General features: G+C 44.5%; 1 protein-coding gene across 7 annotated transcripts in view; it reads right to left on the reverse strand.

Annotated features, from left to right (window-relative positions):
- Nucleotides 1–286: 286 nt before the first annotated feature.
- The window catches only part of REEP1 (receptor accessory protein 1), a 70,153-nt gene continuing 55,380 nt past the window's right edge, over nt 287–15,059 (reverse strand). The window contains exons 8-10 of one of the 7 annotated variants that reach the window (XR_775035.1): nt 14,721–14,756; nt 2,830–2,897; nt 287–496 (exon numbers count right to left, since the gene is read on the reverse strand). Coding sequence is in view for 4 of the 7 variants with exons in the window: in XM_010577719.1 (XP_010576021.1) it covers nt 2,826–2,897; nt 5,390–5,529; nt 14,721–14,756 (248 nt within the window). In the remaining 3 variants the exon portion in view is untranslated. Of the gene's footprint in view, nt 2,898–5,389; nt 5,530–10,394; nt 10,536–14,720; nt 14,757–15,059 lie in introns of those variants that run through there. The other 6 variants (XR_775036.1, XM_010577719.1, XR_775037.1 and 3 more) reach the window with 6 other exon arrangements.

The following is a 15,059-nucleotide window of genomic DNA, read 5'->3' on the forward strand; positions in this document are numbered from 1 at the left end:
GTGATACACATGAAGTCTGTCTTGTCTATATTTGATGTGATCCTGATTCAGCAATTGGTGATGGCTGTAACTGCGCTGACGCTGGCCCCTACAACAAGAAAGGAGGCATGGAGGACTGCACTGAGCTGCTCTAAGCATATTCTCCTCATAATGAAGGTGAATTCATGGTAAATGGGTGAGGTAATTCACTGGCCCGTTTTCCATGGACCGTCTTCAGCTGCAGTTTCCTTTCCCTCAGCCTCAATTTTACTTGGTCGAAATAATGCAAATTTCACTTCAGCCTTGTGCGTCCTCTCTGCTCGAGTCCTGCAAACTCTCGTTTGCCAGGAGGGGTCAGCATCAGCGCAGGAAGGCAACTCGCTGCATCGGGCTTCTTCCTTGGCAGAGGTTCAAGAGAAAAACTGGAACAAAAGACTCCATGTCTGGTGTTTACTCTGAATGAACGCAAGTAGCCAAAGAGTGAAATGACAGACTCAGGGCAACACCTGTAAACAACCTGTGTGTGGAAGATGAGGAATCAAAAGCAAATGACCGTTCTCTTCTGTATACAGAACACTACAGCACTAAGTGTACGTGGTTAGGCATTCACATTTCTTGTCTATCTATACACAAATATACAGCTCAGTTGATAAATTAATACATTTTTGCTAGAGATATGAAAAGGTTTATTTTCTCATTTATACAGTGAATGTTTTGAGAGATATAAGGCAACTCCCTTGTCAACAATTTCACCTCAGCACTTAAGAAATGCTAAACAGTCAAGTTTACAGTAAAACAGCAGATTAGACGCACATTTAATAATTTTAGTGAGAATCAATGTTAATACAGCATGTCTGAGAATAGAATTTGTCAGATGTTACGTAGCTCTATGTTGTCAGGTTTTTTGGCATAATTGAGTGCAAACTTGTCAGCTTCTTTTTTATCTTATGGCAGCCCATTGCATAGCAGGGAAACGTAGCTTGCTTGCAACAGGATTTTATTTTCTGCTAACACTGCAGGCAGTTTTTCTAGTTCTTTTTCATGTTTGCCAAAAGAAATCAAATAAACTCTAAATCTGCTTAGAAACAAAACACACAAGCTTAGCTCCTCAAAGCTTTTGCTGAGTATCTTCCAAGGACTGACTCTTCTGTAACTGCTATTTAGACAGGTTTGTTGTTTTTTCTTTTTTTCAGTTTACTTTCTGAAGACTTTTTCCTTCTTAGCCATTGCAAAATATGATTGAGTTAGCACATGTAAAGGAAATAAAATTCTCAGGTAATGAGGCCAAATATTGTGGCAGACACAGGAAATACCTGCTTGCTTTTTCCACTTCCTAGCCAGGTCAGATAAACATTTGTGTGTGCGTGTAATTTATTTCTCTCTTCCCTACATATGTAGGAAGCTCTGGGGGAAACCTCAGGGATCCATCAGGCAGGGACAGCTGGGCTATCGATGCATACCTGGCAGAGAAAAGGTTTCAAAGGCCACTTCAGATTTATCTCTGAGCCTGATACACTCCAGCTGGCTGTTGGCATCCTGGACTGCTGCACCTGAACTAGATTAACAGTACTGTTCATCATCAAGCCCGTGTATTGATCCATTAGTAATGGCATGTTCTACATAATGCTAAATGTTTTTCTAGTCTATGTGACAGGTCCAAGAGCAAACACAAAGGGCCACGTAATTAATTTATGTGTGAATCTCACATGCTCAACACTTACAAGAGACACCAACTTGAAGCACAAATACACAAACCCTACCACGTCTTCCTCTTCTTTTATATTTCTCATTTATATATGGATACAAATACACCACTCCATCTGGTTCTTGTGGTTCTAACCAAACTCCACGCTACAGGCGAAACTCCAGGCTTCAAAAAGCAGCTCAGACCCAGCATCCTGCTCTGCTCGTGCAAGTAAAACAGCAGCACCTCACCAGGAAAGCAGAGCGCTGGGACTGACACTGTTGCAGGCAGGAGAGAAAGGTGCACTTCCCCCTGGAAGTGCATCACTAAAGTGATTCTAACTTCTGTCGCTGCAGCTAGTATAAGCCTGGCTTGCTTACCCTTTAAAACTGGCAGTAGAACATTTGCCACAAGCAATACGATCTAGTTCTTCTAGCTGCCATCATTTTCCACACAATACTCTCCTGGCTCAGTCTGATCAAAATTAAGACTCCCCCTTCATTACATCATTGAAACCATATGTTTTCTCTTGCAGACCTCTTCCTCATCCTCTGTGTTTCTGTCTCTATGGTCTTAGCACAATGATTTTCTCAGAACAGGTGATTTACTTGCAGAAAGAGAAACAGAGTTGCAGCTCAGCTTTTGCTAATGAATCTTGGACATTTTGTACAGTCAAAGTACTTTGACATTTGCTACATCATTCACAGTCTTGAGGAGGAAGGGAGGAAAGAGAAATCCATGGCTTCTGCAAATCCACTTCATTAATGATAAAGCCATAAATAAATACACTGTCAATGTATCATTATGAATAACTGATTATTTTTGTTTCCACTGTGCATTCACAGAGCTAGAGCTATGCAGACACAAATGAGACTTGTAAATGTACAGCCTTACAGGATTAGCGTGAGTGGGTGGACACTCTGCAAACGAAACAAGGACTCTTAACCTGCAGGTGTCTGCCAGACTGTCCTATCCACGCCACGGACAAACGCAAGAAGCATGTAACAGAAGGATACAGAGAGAGGAAAGAGAAAGGCCATGTCTACAATGCTGTACATCAAAGCACATCCATCCCACTGCTGTTTCCTACATTATTAATGAGTAGCTCTTTAAGGCAGAAGAGAGACATTCTGTGGATCTTGGTGCTATTGGCTCATTGCACTCACATTGTTTCAGTGGCAGAGGACGAGGTACTTTTCTTCCTGAAGCGAGGTCTAAGGGTCCTAGGCGGTGCCTGCAGAAAAGCAAGAAAAAACTTCAGTGGCATAACAGGAAATGTTTTTTCTTTCCTTAAAACTCACCCATCTTTGTGGCACCTCTTCAGGTGCAAAGTAGTGGAGAAGCAGATCTTGGCCCCGTAGATCATTAATGAATGACCAACTGAAGACTGGTTTAAGAAACCTGTTGTAGTCCTTTACCCAGGTTACACAAACACCTTCCCCTCTGGCACTTGGTTAGAGGTGTGGCTAAAGATCGCTAATAACATAATGGTCAAAGGAGGCAGGACAAATTGGTGTCATTTACAGCAGCTCCTGGATCAAGAGAGCAAACTGGTGGCAGGAAGCCAGCTCTGGTGTCTCCCAGCCCACCCTGCGCTGTCCAGTCCAGCCGCAGCCCCTCTGAGGGTACAGCTCATTGGGGCATTACAAAGCTGAAGGGGTCCCCAAGGTAAAACACACTGAGCCTGTTAATTCTCACAAGGCAGAACTCTTTTAAAAGATCAGCCTTTTGCTTGGGAAACAGGCCAGACAAAATCCATTGAAATTATTTTAGAAGCCAACTATTGCAATTCTGCCTTGCAGTCAGCTGATGCAGAGAGCTTTAAAAGGAGCCCTGAACACCCAGGAGGAGCCAGACCAACTTTATGAAATTGGTTTACTATGATTAGCCCTGTTCTCCAGACTGAGACAGAAACTAGTTAGACTAGCAAACAAAAAAAAACCCAAACCACCCTAATCTGCAGTGCATACTTGTCTCAGAAGAGCTTTGGCATGGCATTGTGTCTTGCAAGCTTCACAAAAAGAAATGGTTACCAGATGTTGTGCAGGAGCACAAATTCTCAGTGTGGAAGCTTGTCATAACACCATGTAACACTGCAAGGCCTGGTGAGCTCTTCTACCCCATTTACATAAATATCCAAATTCTTGTTTTCTTTAACAGCATCAACCTATTTACCTGTAAGACTCTGACAGGATCTTACCATTCATAAGTGAGGACTTTGTCATTTGTATTTTATAGGACTTTCAAACCCAAGATCATGCTGTGTTTCTGCATCCCCATGATGCAGCAAAGTGTAAATATTCATATACAGCTAAGGAACTGCAACATGGCGAGGTTTTGTTTAGACTCCATCTAAATCTCCATCTCTTCTAGCTTGCCCATAAACCAAAGTAGTTTCTCGCAGAGATGGGATTAATCCAACACCTCACCCCATCTTCCAAGCCTGAAATCTTACCCCAAGCTGCCACTGCAAATCCCCAAAAACACAACAGACCTGGATGGGATGGCTGCACCCAGAAAGGCACAGCTGGAGGAGAAGAGCTGAGGAAGAAAGCTGCTGTGCATGGCAGCCAGGGATCCTGCACCACACCAGACTCCATAGCTGCTGGCTCAGAGTCGGTATCTGTAAACCAGGAACCCTGGGACACAGCCTGACAACTAGAGCAGTACCTCCTGTAGCTTGGAAGAAGGCTGCTCTTTGGGAAGCCACATGGCTCTTAAAGCAAACCAGCCATTAATTGCACAGTAAAGACTCTTAAATCAGAAATTAATAGATCTGCCTCCTTTGGGAGGCCACTAGACAGCTCTGAGAGTAGCTAGAGAGGCTGCATCTTTCTAAGGTAAGAACAGAGCAGTCCAGCTTTTGTTGAGAGCCCCTAGAGGCAGGACAACCCACCAGGAGGACATACAACTACTAACCAAACCACACCGCTCCCGCTCCCTCACACTGAGCAAAGGGGAGGGTGGAACAAACCCAGCTCCCCCATGGTGGAGATCTCCCGGCTCAGATCTGAGAGCTGCTGGCTGTGGCTCCATCCCCCCTGCCCAGATCTGGAAGGAGTCTTTGCCTACAGCATCTCCCATGGAGGTTTTATTTCCTCCAGAACAAAAGATTGCTAAAATTGCTTTTGGCAAACCATGTTGTGAGATCTGCATCTCCTTTAGTTCTTTTGTTTCCATGAAGCAACTTGCAAGTATACTTGTTAATACAGTGCCTGATTCAAAAACATATCGAAGTCATGAAGGAAGTACTACCGCTGGTTTCGGTGCGGTTTGGTTAGGTGTGAACTCAAGCGAGAAGGACTGGGCTCTGAACTGTGAGCACTCTGACCCTGGGTGCTGGCTGTTCTCACCATAGCTACCCTGCCTTGGGGGTGAGAATATATTTTCCCCTACAGACATGAAAAATCAACTAGCAGTTGATATCCAAAGCATCTCACCCAAATACCTTCACATTAGCACATGGTTTAGAGCTAGTTCCAAGTTTTCCAATTCAGATCCAGCTCCAAAGCCCTGTATAATGATTATCTCCACAGGCACAAATTCAGACCTCTTTCAGGAAATCCACACATGCAGAAAAGTGAGTGAACCCATAGCAAGACCCACCCTTGAAAGACCCAAAATGTATTGTTTGGACTCAGTGTTTTTAGACCAAAGAGAGATGTTCACTCAGTTGAAGATTCAAGGAATGTCATGGAAGGAGGATCCTTGACAATATGGAAGTACCTCAAGGGGTTGATCCTTCTTTTTGGGCCTTTTGTTCATGGATGCACAATCCAATGAATCGTTCTCTTCATCATCTGAGAACACAGAGCTTTTTGTTTCACAGTTTGCCTCAGGTGGCTTTTCATACTTTTTGTCCACACCTATTTAACATGGCCATTTACAGTCTAAATGTGAAGACAAAGCATGAGGAAATCAGTGATGGTTTGATTCACACTCTGCCAAATGCCACCTCACTGCAAAGCCATGCATCTTCCAGGGATTAATAGGCAGAAGATTCACACATCACACTCTAGTAATAGCAGCTGTGGGGTTAGAAAACAAAAGGCTCTTGTTTATGAAGCCATTATAAGCTCTATTTGGATTGGTTTACATAGAATTGAGACTAAATTCACAGCCTCTGATGTTCTGGAGGTTGACTCTAGAAAGACATTTTTTTGCTTGGTTGGTTCAGGGATATATAAAATAGCAGATTTCTTGAATCTCTGGTTCCATTCCTAGCTCCTGCATCTGCTGCTTCCAGAAGGTGTATCCTCTAGAAGATGCCAAATGAGTGCTGAAACCCTCTGGTCAGTATAGAGAGAGCTGCCTGGGATGCAGAAATATGAAGCACAGCAGCACTAATGGACTTGAAGCTGAGAGAGCTCAAGCCAAGCACCCAGTCTGAGATCCACTGAAGTTAACCAAAAGCTTCACCAGCCATTGAATGGACCCTCAGCAACTGGGTACGTTGCTGCAAGACCAGAGCAGGGAAAAGTCTCTCTTCTGTCACTCTGGAGTAAATCTATGGAGCATTAACTCCACTGATGGATCTGAAGGCAGATTATGGCCCCACTGTTATCAATCAATATATATAATATGATTGAAATAACCAGGGAGCTTCTAAAGTCCTGTTTACAACCCCCACCAGTTAATATTTAAAGTAGGGAAGCAATAACTAGACACTATTTAGGGTTTAGGAACTAACTACTAGACAATGGGGCTTTATGCTTATGTCAGAAATGGTAATGGATTGTGGTCTGGTCAATAAACCTTGAAGAACCGCTTGGAACTGCCAAGATTAGGGAAGAAGTAGGTAAAAGGTAATTCCTACAGGGGGAGATTGCAACCACCGACTCATTGATCACCTACTCAAATGATACCACCTACTCAAAAGAAGACAATGAAGGAAGAAGACAGAGTCTGTGCACTAATTTACATGATAGGTGAAGAAGAAAGAACCAATCATTAGGGAAAATAATAATGAATATGTATTAGTTAAGTGTATAAATGTGAGGATTTTTGAGACAAGGGTGTGCTGTCTTGAGACAGGCACCCATTCATGCACATCAATGAAATTAATTTGAAAATACCTTGACTCTGTGTGTTACTGGCTTGCACACCAGGTAAACGGACCCTGTTTGTGGGACACCACCATGACTACAGACCACGAACGTCTGCTTGGTGGTTCTTATCCTTATAACTTAGGGCATGAACTTATGGGACTGGTGATGTTGCAAAACACAATCCATTTGCTGCCTTAAATCTGGACAGTGAAGCAAGATGGTATTTTTAATGGACAGTCCAAAGCACAAGGTACAGAAGAGGACACCCAGCATGACCAAGCTTTCTGCATCTCCACAGTTTCCTGTCAGCAGGGCTGGAGCTTTCCCTGCTTAACTGATAATTAGGCTTTTTTCATTCTGAAACATGTCAGGAGTGGAAGTGTTTGCTGTTTAGATGGCATTAATCACAATTATTGGCTCTATTCTTACACTGTTGTATGAACACACATAGAAATAATGCTCTGTGCTTCTTGTCTCAGCCTGACTGGAAGGCTCTGCTGGACCAAAGACTAAAACCCAAAGACTAAAATCAAAGAGGATTCTTAAACATCTAATACTTATTAATCCATTTAGATTCTTAAAGCATAAAAGAACTGAATTCTCCCACAGCTCTTTCAGTCGGGTAACAGAGAGACAAAGGGAAAGTGATTTGGCTACAGCAACACCATGAGTCACGAGCAGGTTACTGGGGCTCTCTCCAGTGCCAAATTCAACTCAGCAGCTAAATGCTCTCAGCCCTTGCGTTCAGTGCACAGGATGCGGCTGCAGCTCAAGAGAGCGATGCACACCATCCTCTGGCCACTGACCCTGTGTTTCTACCACTATATCACCATTTGCATGGACAGGCTGAAAGACACCATCACAGGTTTCCATGAAGAGCTGGAAGTTGACTTTTTTTCCCAGCTGTACTGAAAATGCTGATAGTAATGTTGCAGAGAGGCCCGGGATAACGCTGAATTGTTTTTTTTTCTATATATGACTATAGTGTTAAGACTACACTGTGGAGAAAATTAAATATTCTCTAGACCACACAGCAAAACAGTACAGGAACATTTTATTTTAATTACTATTTTATCCTTCCACTTGGGAAGTGAGCTACCCAGGAGGAGCCTAGCTTAGGCCATCTTGGATGTGGAAGCTGGTCCCTGGCGCCTCACTAAGCCAACAAAAAATGCAGTAAAGTTTGTTTTAAATACTATTTGTTCAGCAAAACCTGAACCAAGCATGCCCAAATCTGCAGCCTGGAGGCCAAGTACTGCCCCCAATTCATATGACTGCTCCCAGCTGCCCTCTTCCCTGGAGGTCCCCCAGATGTCGACTGCAGGCTGGAATTTAGGCAGTTTGTTTCCAGATAGTAAAAGTGGGTCAGGACTTCTTTAAACTGCCTCACTGAGGTTTGCACAGTGGCCCAACACCACACCTCCAACCATGTGCCACTGTGAGGAGACAACGGCTTTCCCCAGGGAAAAGAGGACTTCAAATGGGACAGGATGGAGGGGTGTTGGTGAACCAGAATTTGAGCATTCAGTGACCAGAGTGCAGAGACACTGGCTGCTGAAACTGAGAGCATACAGGATCAGGCAAACGTGCGCTGCTCCCTTTCTCCTCCAGCCAGCTGCTCCACTGCGAAAGGAGACAGAAGGAACTGTCAGCCCTAATAACGCTCCCGTGAATCCCATGTTTTTCCAGCGTACATTGCTTTCTCCATTACTATTCTCTCTCTTGAATTGGGTGCTGGGTGAAAAAATATCCAGGCAGCTCTGCCGCCTGCGTTGCCTGTCTCCATGGCAGGCACAGGAGAGGCACAGCCTCCTGCAGGCTCCTCCGTTCTCTCCGTCAGCCTGAGCATCACATCCGTCTTCTGGAGCTGCTTCTGTGAAGATCGAGAGGAAAGCTCAGCCTCCAAGCTGGCACATACTGCTTTGACCTCCACACCAGAGAGATCTGTAAAGTCCACTGGAAGCTGGGCTGACACCCTCTTCTTCCCTGCTCCATCTCATTGTGAATGAGGCACTGAAAACCAGCCAAATGGGAACCAGTTTTGCTTCAGCCTCACTGAACTGGAAAGGGAAGAAGTGGGTCTATCCCAGGCCTTTCCACTACATTTCTGACCATTGATGAGAGCAGACCTTGAATACACAAGGCCCTTTCTTTAAGACCCAGAGCAAGAAGGGAGGATTCCCTGCCCATCCTGCCTCAGGGAGGACAACTCTGTTGTGGGCAATCCCAACCTCCTATTGATCTGGGGTGCCAGACTTTGTCCCACGTTTGTGGAAGCATTACGCTGTTGTGGGACTGGAGGCAACTCATCTCTGAAGGGCTGCTGGTGTGTGAGCGCCAACACTGAAGCTGTTTTTTCTGCGCATAGGGTGATGACAGGATTAAAAAAAAATCATTTTCCTACACCAAAACAGTGAGTCCTCTGCAGGAGAAAATGTAAAGCAGGGGATTAACCAGAACAATAAGCGCACATGTGAGGAATTGGTGCGAAAGGAGATGGAGGCTTAAAGTGAATGGATGGGTTCTGGGACACCAAGGTTTTTTTCTGGAGAAGGAGCAGACCGAGGAGCAAAACACAGTCAGGGCTGGCACAGGCTTCTTGAGGACAGCACTTGGCCTCGGGTGACCTCCTGTGTGTTTCTAAGAGCTGTCTTTAGGATCTAAGGCTGTGGGGCCTCAGGCCACTATCAGATGTCCCCAAAGTGGCAGAGCCAGCAGTGTGTGCTGCTCCAGGGAAGCAGCTGACAGCCCCAGGGACTGTGTCACAATCAGGAGGTGGCTGTGTACAAGCACGGATTGTACGCCAGATGGCTCCTTTGGCTCTCTCCTCTTTGGGAGACTCACTCCCCATCTCAGAGTGGGCTGTGTTTCAGGTGTCTCCACGTCTTACATTTATGGCTCCACACCTTTGCATGAAGGGGCAGAACTGCTGCAGAAACAGGAGGTCAACTGGTGTGCCAGTGCTAAATCTGCTGCTGCCTCTTGCAAATGTCTTTTCAGTATCCAGACCAGATCACGCTTCTCTCTTCACTGAAGCAAGAGAGAGTCTCACTGTAAACAGCCTAAGGAAAGGGACCCCTTAATTCCAGTTCCTATCACCCTGTCCTAATTCCTTCAAAGGGAACTTATACAGCCAACACATTGTGTGGGAAGCCCTGAAGCTGGGCATATTCCAAGTTAAAGTAGACAGGGTTGGGATCTAAGCTATTAAATGCACCACAGGGAACAACCCAGCACAGACAAGGGAAAGTAGGGCCAGATCGTTGTCATCTTTAATCTCTGTGATTCTACATGGGCTAAAAAATCTCACTTGCAAAACTCTTTCTACAGCAACAAATGGGATTCAGTAGCTGGCTGTTTTTTCAGCAATTGCTTTGATTCAGGCTCTTGTCTATGCTGCTGTGTAAATTCAGAGTAACTCCCATGGATTTTCATGAGTACAACTGAGGTCAGGACATGGCCCACTCTAACTACAGATGAGCAAATCACTTTGATCTAAATCCTCTGAAAAATTTGGACACTTAAATACAGTTACTGTGGGAATCAGGCACCCCAATACCTTTGAGAGAAGCTGCACCCCCCCTTACTTTGCTGGGCACAATACTTCTTCCTCCCATCACTGTAATTCCTCGGGAGCAATGGGGAAAACCACTGTCACAAACTACGCAAGCCAGAAGCAAGGTATTGTATTATTGTGATGGAAGGTAAGGTCACACCAAAGCTAAGCCTTTCCAGGGGATAGTTCATATAAAGAGGTTTGCACACCACTTCATAAGAGCAAGAGAACACATATTTATTATACGATGGCCATCAGCTTCTTTTCCCTGCAACAAAGATAAATTTGCCATCATTTCCAAAAGACATTGATCCAAGTCATGTACTTCCCCAAGAGTTTTCATTGCCAAACCAAGAAGTTAGGAGCAGCCAACTCTACCAGCACACACTGCCCAGGAGCCACAAAACAGAGGCAGACATCCTTTCCAAAGCTGAAATCAAGTGCAACCAAAGCAAACAAGTCTAATCACATCAACAAAGTCATCCGTTAATCAAAATGCATCCCGCAAATGATTTAGTTGTTAAGTGCTAGTCTATTTCAAACACCTCAGAAGAAAACTCATGCAATCTGTAACACTTACATCAGAGTCCCATAATATTTACATAGAGAAAAGGAAAGAATAAACTGTTAGGGGAAAACATTTGGGTGTAGAGGGGGAAGGAACATTGTTGCAGAGCACAGAAATCTTTTGTCTTTGCTTTCATAATAGCTGTGGTTCAACTGGAGTTTATTAAACAACAATTAATGTTTTAACTGTCTGTTGGTAAAATGCAAATGTACTTCTAGGAAATAACCAAAATAAGTATGAAAGTATTTTTAAATACCCAGAGAAAATCCCAAATTGCCATTCAGATGTACTGTTGCAAAGTGATGCAAATCATCCGTGTAAAAATTTGATTCAACATTTAGTAAAGGGAAGTTTTAAGGAACAAAATGCCTAGAGCAATGGAAAGTTGTCGTTTGTTCTTTAAGCTCAATGAGAGAAAGGTTAAAAAAAAAAAAAAACCAGCACAAGAGCTGGAAGCAAAACTGGCCGAGAACAAAAATGAAACCACCTACACCATTTAATTCAATTAGTTCAGAGATACATGAACAGCCCCCTTGATGCAAAGTCAATTAGTTTTTTAAGAGTACTTTCCACTGTAACAATCTCACGTGCAATTTGTAGCTTACCACAAAGATGGGGTTGGATATATCTAATATATCAGTAAGGTTTAAAACACAATTAAGTGAATGTCCCATTAAGCTCCTTGCTGAGCTGTACTGCTGATTGTCTGTGATCTGTTACCTTGTCTTCAGGGTGACAACCACATGTAGGAAGAGATCCAATATTATTTTATTGGAAAAACTCCAGGGCATGGCTTGATGCTGCAACACCTTGTGCATGCCTAACTGAAGGTGTTGGCTAGGCTGACTGTCAGTCACTGCTGACCTGTAGTTTTTAAGGCGTACACTACTGTATCAGTCGCCACTATGGAGCACAACCCTGTGATGCATACTCAAAAAACAGTCCCATTCATCACTAATGTCCTTGCACATTTCTTACATTGCCTAAGGCTCCTGATCAGCATTTTAGTAATAAATGCCCCCTCAAATACATGCAGCCACAACAGTTCTGATATACAGCTGATTCTTCAATATCTGCTAGATATATTTATTCTCTGCAAGGATTAAAGTTGTTCCCCTCTCTCGACCATGCCACAGGTCTTTGCAACAGCACCTAGGAGATGTTAGTTGAGAGAATACCACTGAACATAGTATTTGTTACTTCTTAAATGCTAGTTCCAAGCAAGGTTGTTTAATATTGACCAGCATTTAAGCATTTACCAGGCACTGCCAAAAGACAAACAGATATCCCTGGAGATTTTCACTCTGTCCTTCCTGAAGGGGAAAAAAGAGCTTTTACGTAATTGTACCGTTGTCCCTTAATGCTGCAGCCTGACTTTCCACAGGCCATGAACACAGAAGAGAGAAATCAGAAACTTGTGTAAAGACCTGGAAGGAGTTTTGTCAGCAAAGGCCTGCCACTGAACAAGAGCAAGAAGAGCTGGCATAGAAGCTGACAAGAAGACGTGCTGGAGTATATATAGTGGAACATGCTTGCATTTAGCGATGTTGCCCAGAGCAAAGGAGGATGAATGTCCTGAATTGTGTCAACGCTTTGTCATGTGCAGACTGTGAGGCCAGCTGGAGTGAGCCCACTGAGCAGGAAAGAGCTCTTCTGTGAAGCAAACAGCTTCGGCAGCAAAGGAGCCCACCACTGCTGACAGATCTGCTCCGGTACAGTACAGGGGGAGCTCACACTGCACTCAGCCTAGCCTTCAGTCTCTGCGTAAATGCGCACTCCATGGCACCTGCAGGCCATATCCTCATGAAACCTTCTCTCAGGATATCATCTAGGGAGCAGGATGGGCAGACTTCTGCTCCCACTAGCTCTCCTAAAAGCTATGGGGGTTTCTGAGGCAGCCAGCGAGAGAAACAATTGAGTTTCACCTGCAAGAGCATTAAGGCAACTGCTCCTACCAAAAAGGCTGCATCATGGCTCTAACCCAGCCTTTAATACTCCTGCTTGAGGTAAGACTTGACTATCTGTCCATTTAGATTACAAACTCTTTGGAAATGAGTACTTTTCATGATTGCACTCTGAAACTGGCTACACAAAAGTTTGCACCAAGGAAAGACGAGTGCCAATAGTTCACAACAACTTAGTCCTAGCTAAACAAACTTAGCTTCTTTCTTCCCCCTGCTTTTTGTGGCATTGAAAAATGTGTTCACATTACGTAGTCAGCTCTCTAAGCTAGCAAAGCTGCACTTACAAAGGAGCATTTTAAACGGCAGGCCGTTGTCTGAGAGTGCATTAATGCATCTATTGCCTTGGAGACAGAGAAAGGGCAGCCTGTGGAGACAGAATGAACCCTCTATGAGATAGAGCCTCAGCATATCCCTATTGACATGGTCTAAGGGACTGGATTATGTCAGGGGAAAAAAAATAGTAGAACAAGCCAATCTGAAAGACAAGGCATGCAATTTAAACCAGATCAACATGACTTTGAGCCCAATTTGTAAACATATTGGACTGATTACTGCCTTAGCACCATTAAATGACTTTCCTAAGATTAACTCATGACTATTAAGCACTTAATGATTCAGTGATTCTTTTTATAAATAACATTTTGAAGTCAAATCCATAAAATTGGTTTAGGCTAAAATTAGAAGGCTGCTAATAAAATGCACTGTGAATACAAGTGTTTCATGATTGCTTAAACAGATACCACCTTAAACAGGCTTAATTCTCCTGCACAGTGGCACACTCACCCCAGATGTGCTGGTGCAAAGAACCAGAAAAGGACAACAGGGAGGGTGACAAATCAAGTATGATGGCTGGTTTGCCACTAAGCAGTGTGCAAGGAGACAGCATCAGGCTGGGATCACCAGCCTCCAAGCACTAATGCTGCAGAGGGCTGCATGGCACATCAGGTGCAAGGCAGCGGGGAGGCACAGATGGCTGCAGCACGGTGGCAGCACTGTGATCCTTCAGTCTTTCTGCTGCCATCCCCAGGTTGATTAGTGTTCAAAATAAACAAAAAGCACATGAGATGAGAAGTAAAGGAGTTACAAAGGTCTTTTGCTTCCACCAACATGAGACACTGCCCGTCTGGATTTCTTCTTTCTCCTTAGACAAGCTGCTTGGCAGCCCCATCCTCTGGCATGCCCAAATCAGAGGCCTCCCTCTCCTTTCATCTGCCACTGGGACAAAATGCAGAAGTGATACGGCTCAGCTCTTAGCAACCAAGCTAACTGGTGCAGCATTGAAAAGACCACCAGCAGCTAAACTGTTCACTATACTCCTAAGTTTGTAAACACAATAAACGCTGGGGACAGTGGGGACATTTTTCAAAAATGGCTCTAGCACAGACTGAAGCAGGGAGAGTCTGTTCAACCCTATTTTATCATACCAGGGTCTGCTACTGGGCTTTGCTATATACCCTGCTCATCCCAAACACAAATGTCCTCTCTACCAACAGAGAAACACAAGCCAATCCTTAGGGAACAAAGCACAACAGGGCTGGGACTGAGGAAGGTTTGCTCCTGCTGCGTTCCTGGTGGTTTTACACCAGCGCTGGGGGATACGGGGGCAGAGGAGTTACACTGGTGCAGCAAGAACAGTGGTACATCCTCTAGAACAGAAAGGACTGAACAGAATGTTTTTCTCCAGAGAAACACTCCCCAGCCTTGGGTAACACAGGTCAGTAAGGTGAGAAGCACTGCAATACTTGCCATCAGCACACACACAGCTCTCAAACTCACTCGCAGCCTGGCCTTCCCCTGGTTTTGTTCCCCTGGTGTTAGGAAACCCAATGAGTACGAGCGGCAGGAGCAAGCCAGGCTGGGGAACGCAGCCATGCTTGAAAGGGAAGCGTGGGTATTGGGGCACAGGAAATCCAGCACTCACCTCTGAGGAGTCGGCATACTGAGCAACATGTGCACACTGAAAGAGGAGCTGAGCATTAGAAACTCATCAGGCTAAGCTACTACCTCTCAGAAAACACTTGGCATCATTTTGAAGTGGACTTCAGGGCCCCCGTATGCATTAAGAGACGATCGTCTCTATTCAGCAGCACAGAGCACAGACTCAGGAACGTGCCTCACCCCAAGCTATGTGCCCAACGGGTGTTAAGGCTGGGATTACGTACAGCTCCCTGGCTCTGTTCTCAGATCACTAAACAGAAATAACTCCTGACTAGAGGGGCCTGGGAGCATGGATAAGCAATGGGTAACACAGTGCAAAAGG

The sequence above is a fragment of the Haliaeetus leucocephalus genome, unplaced genomic scaffold, assembly GCF_000737465.1.
Source record: "Haliaeetus leucocephalus isolate CR32 unplaced genomic scaffold, Haliaeetus_leucocephalus-4.0 Scaffold51, whole genome shotgun sequence".
Taxonomy (NCBI): Eukaryota; Metazoa; Chordata; class Aves; order Accipitriformes; family Accipitridae; genus Haliaeetus; species Haliaeetus leucocephalus.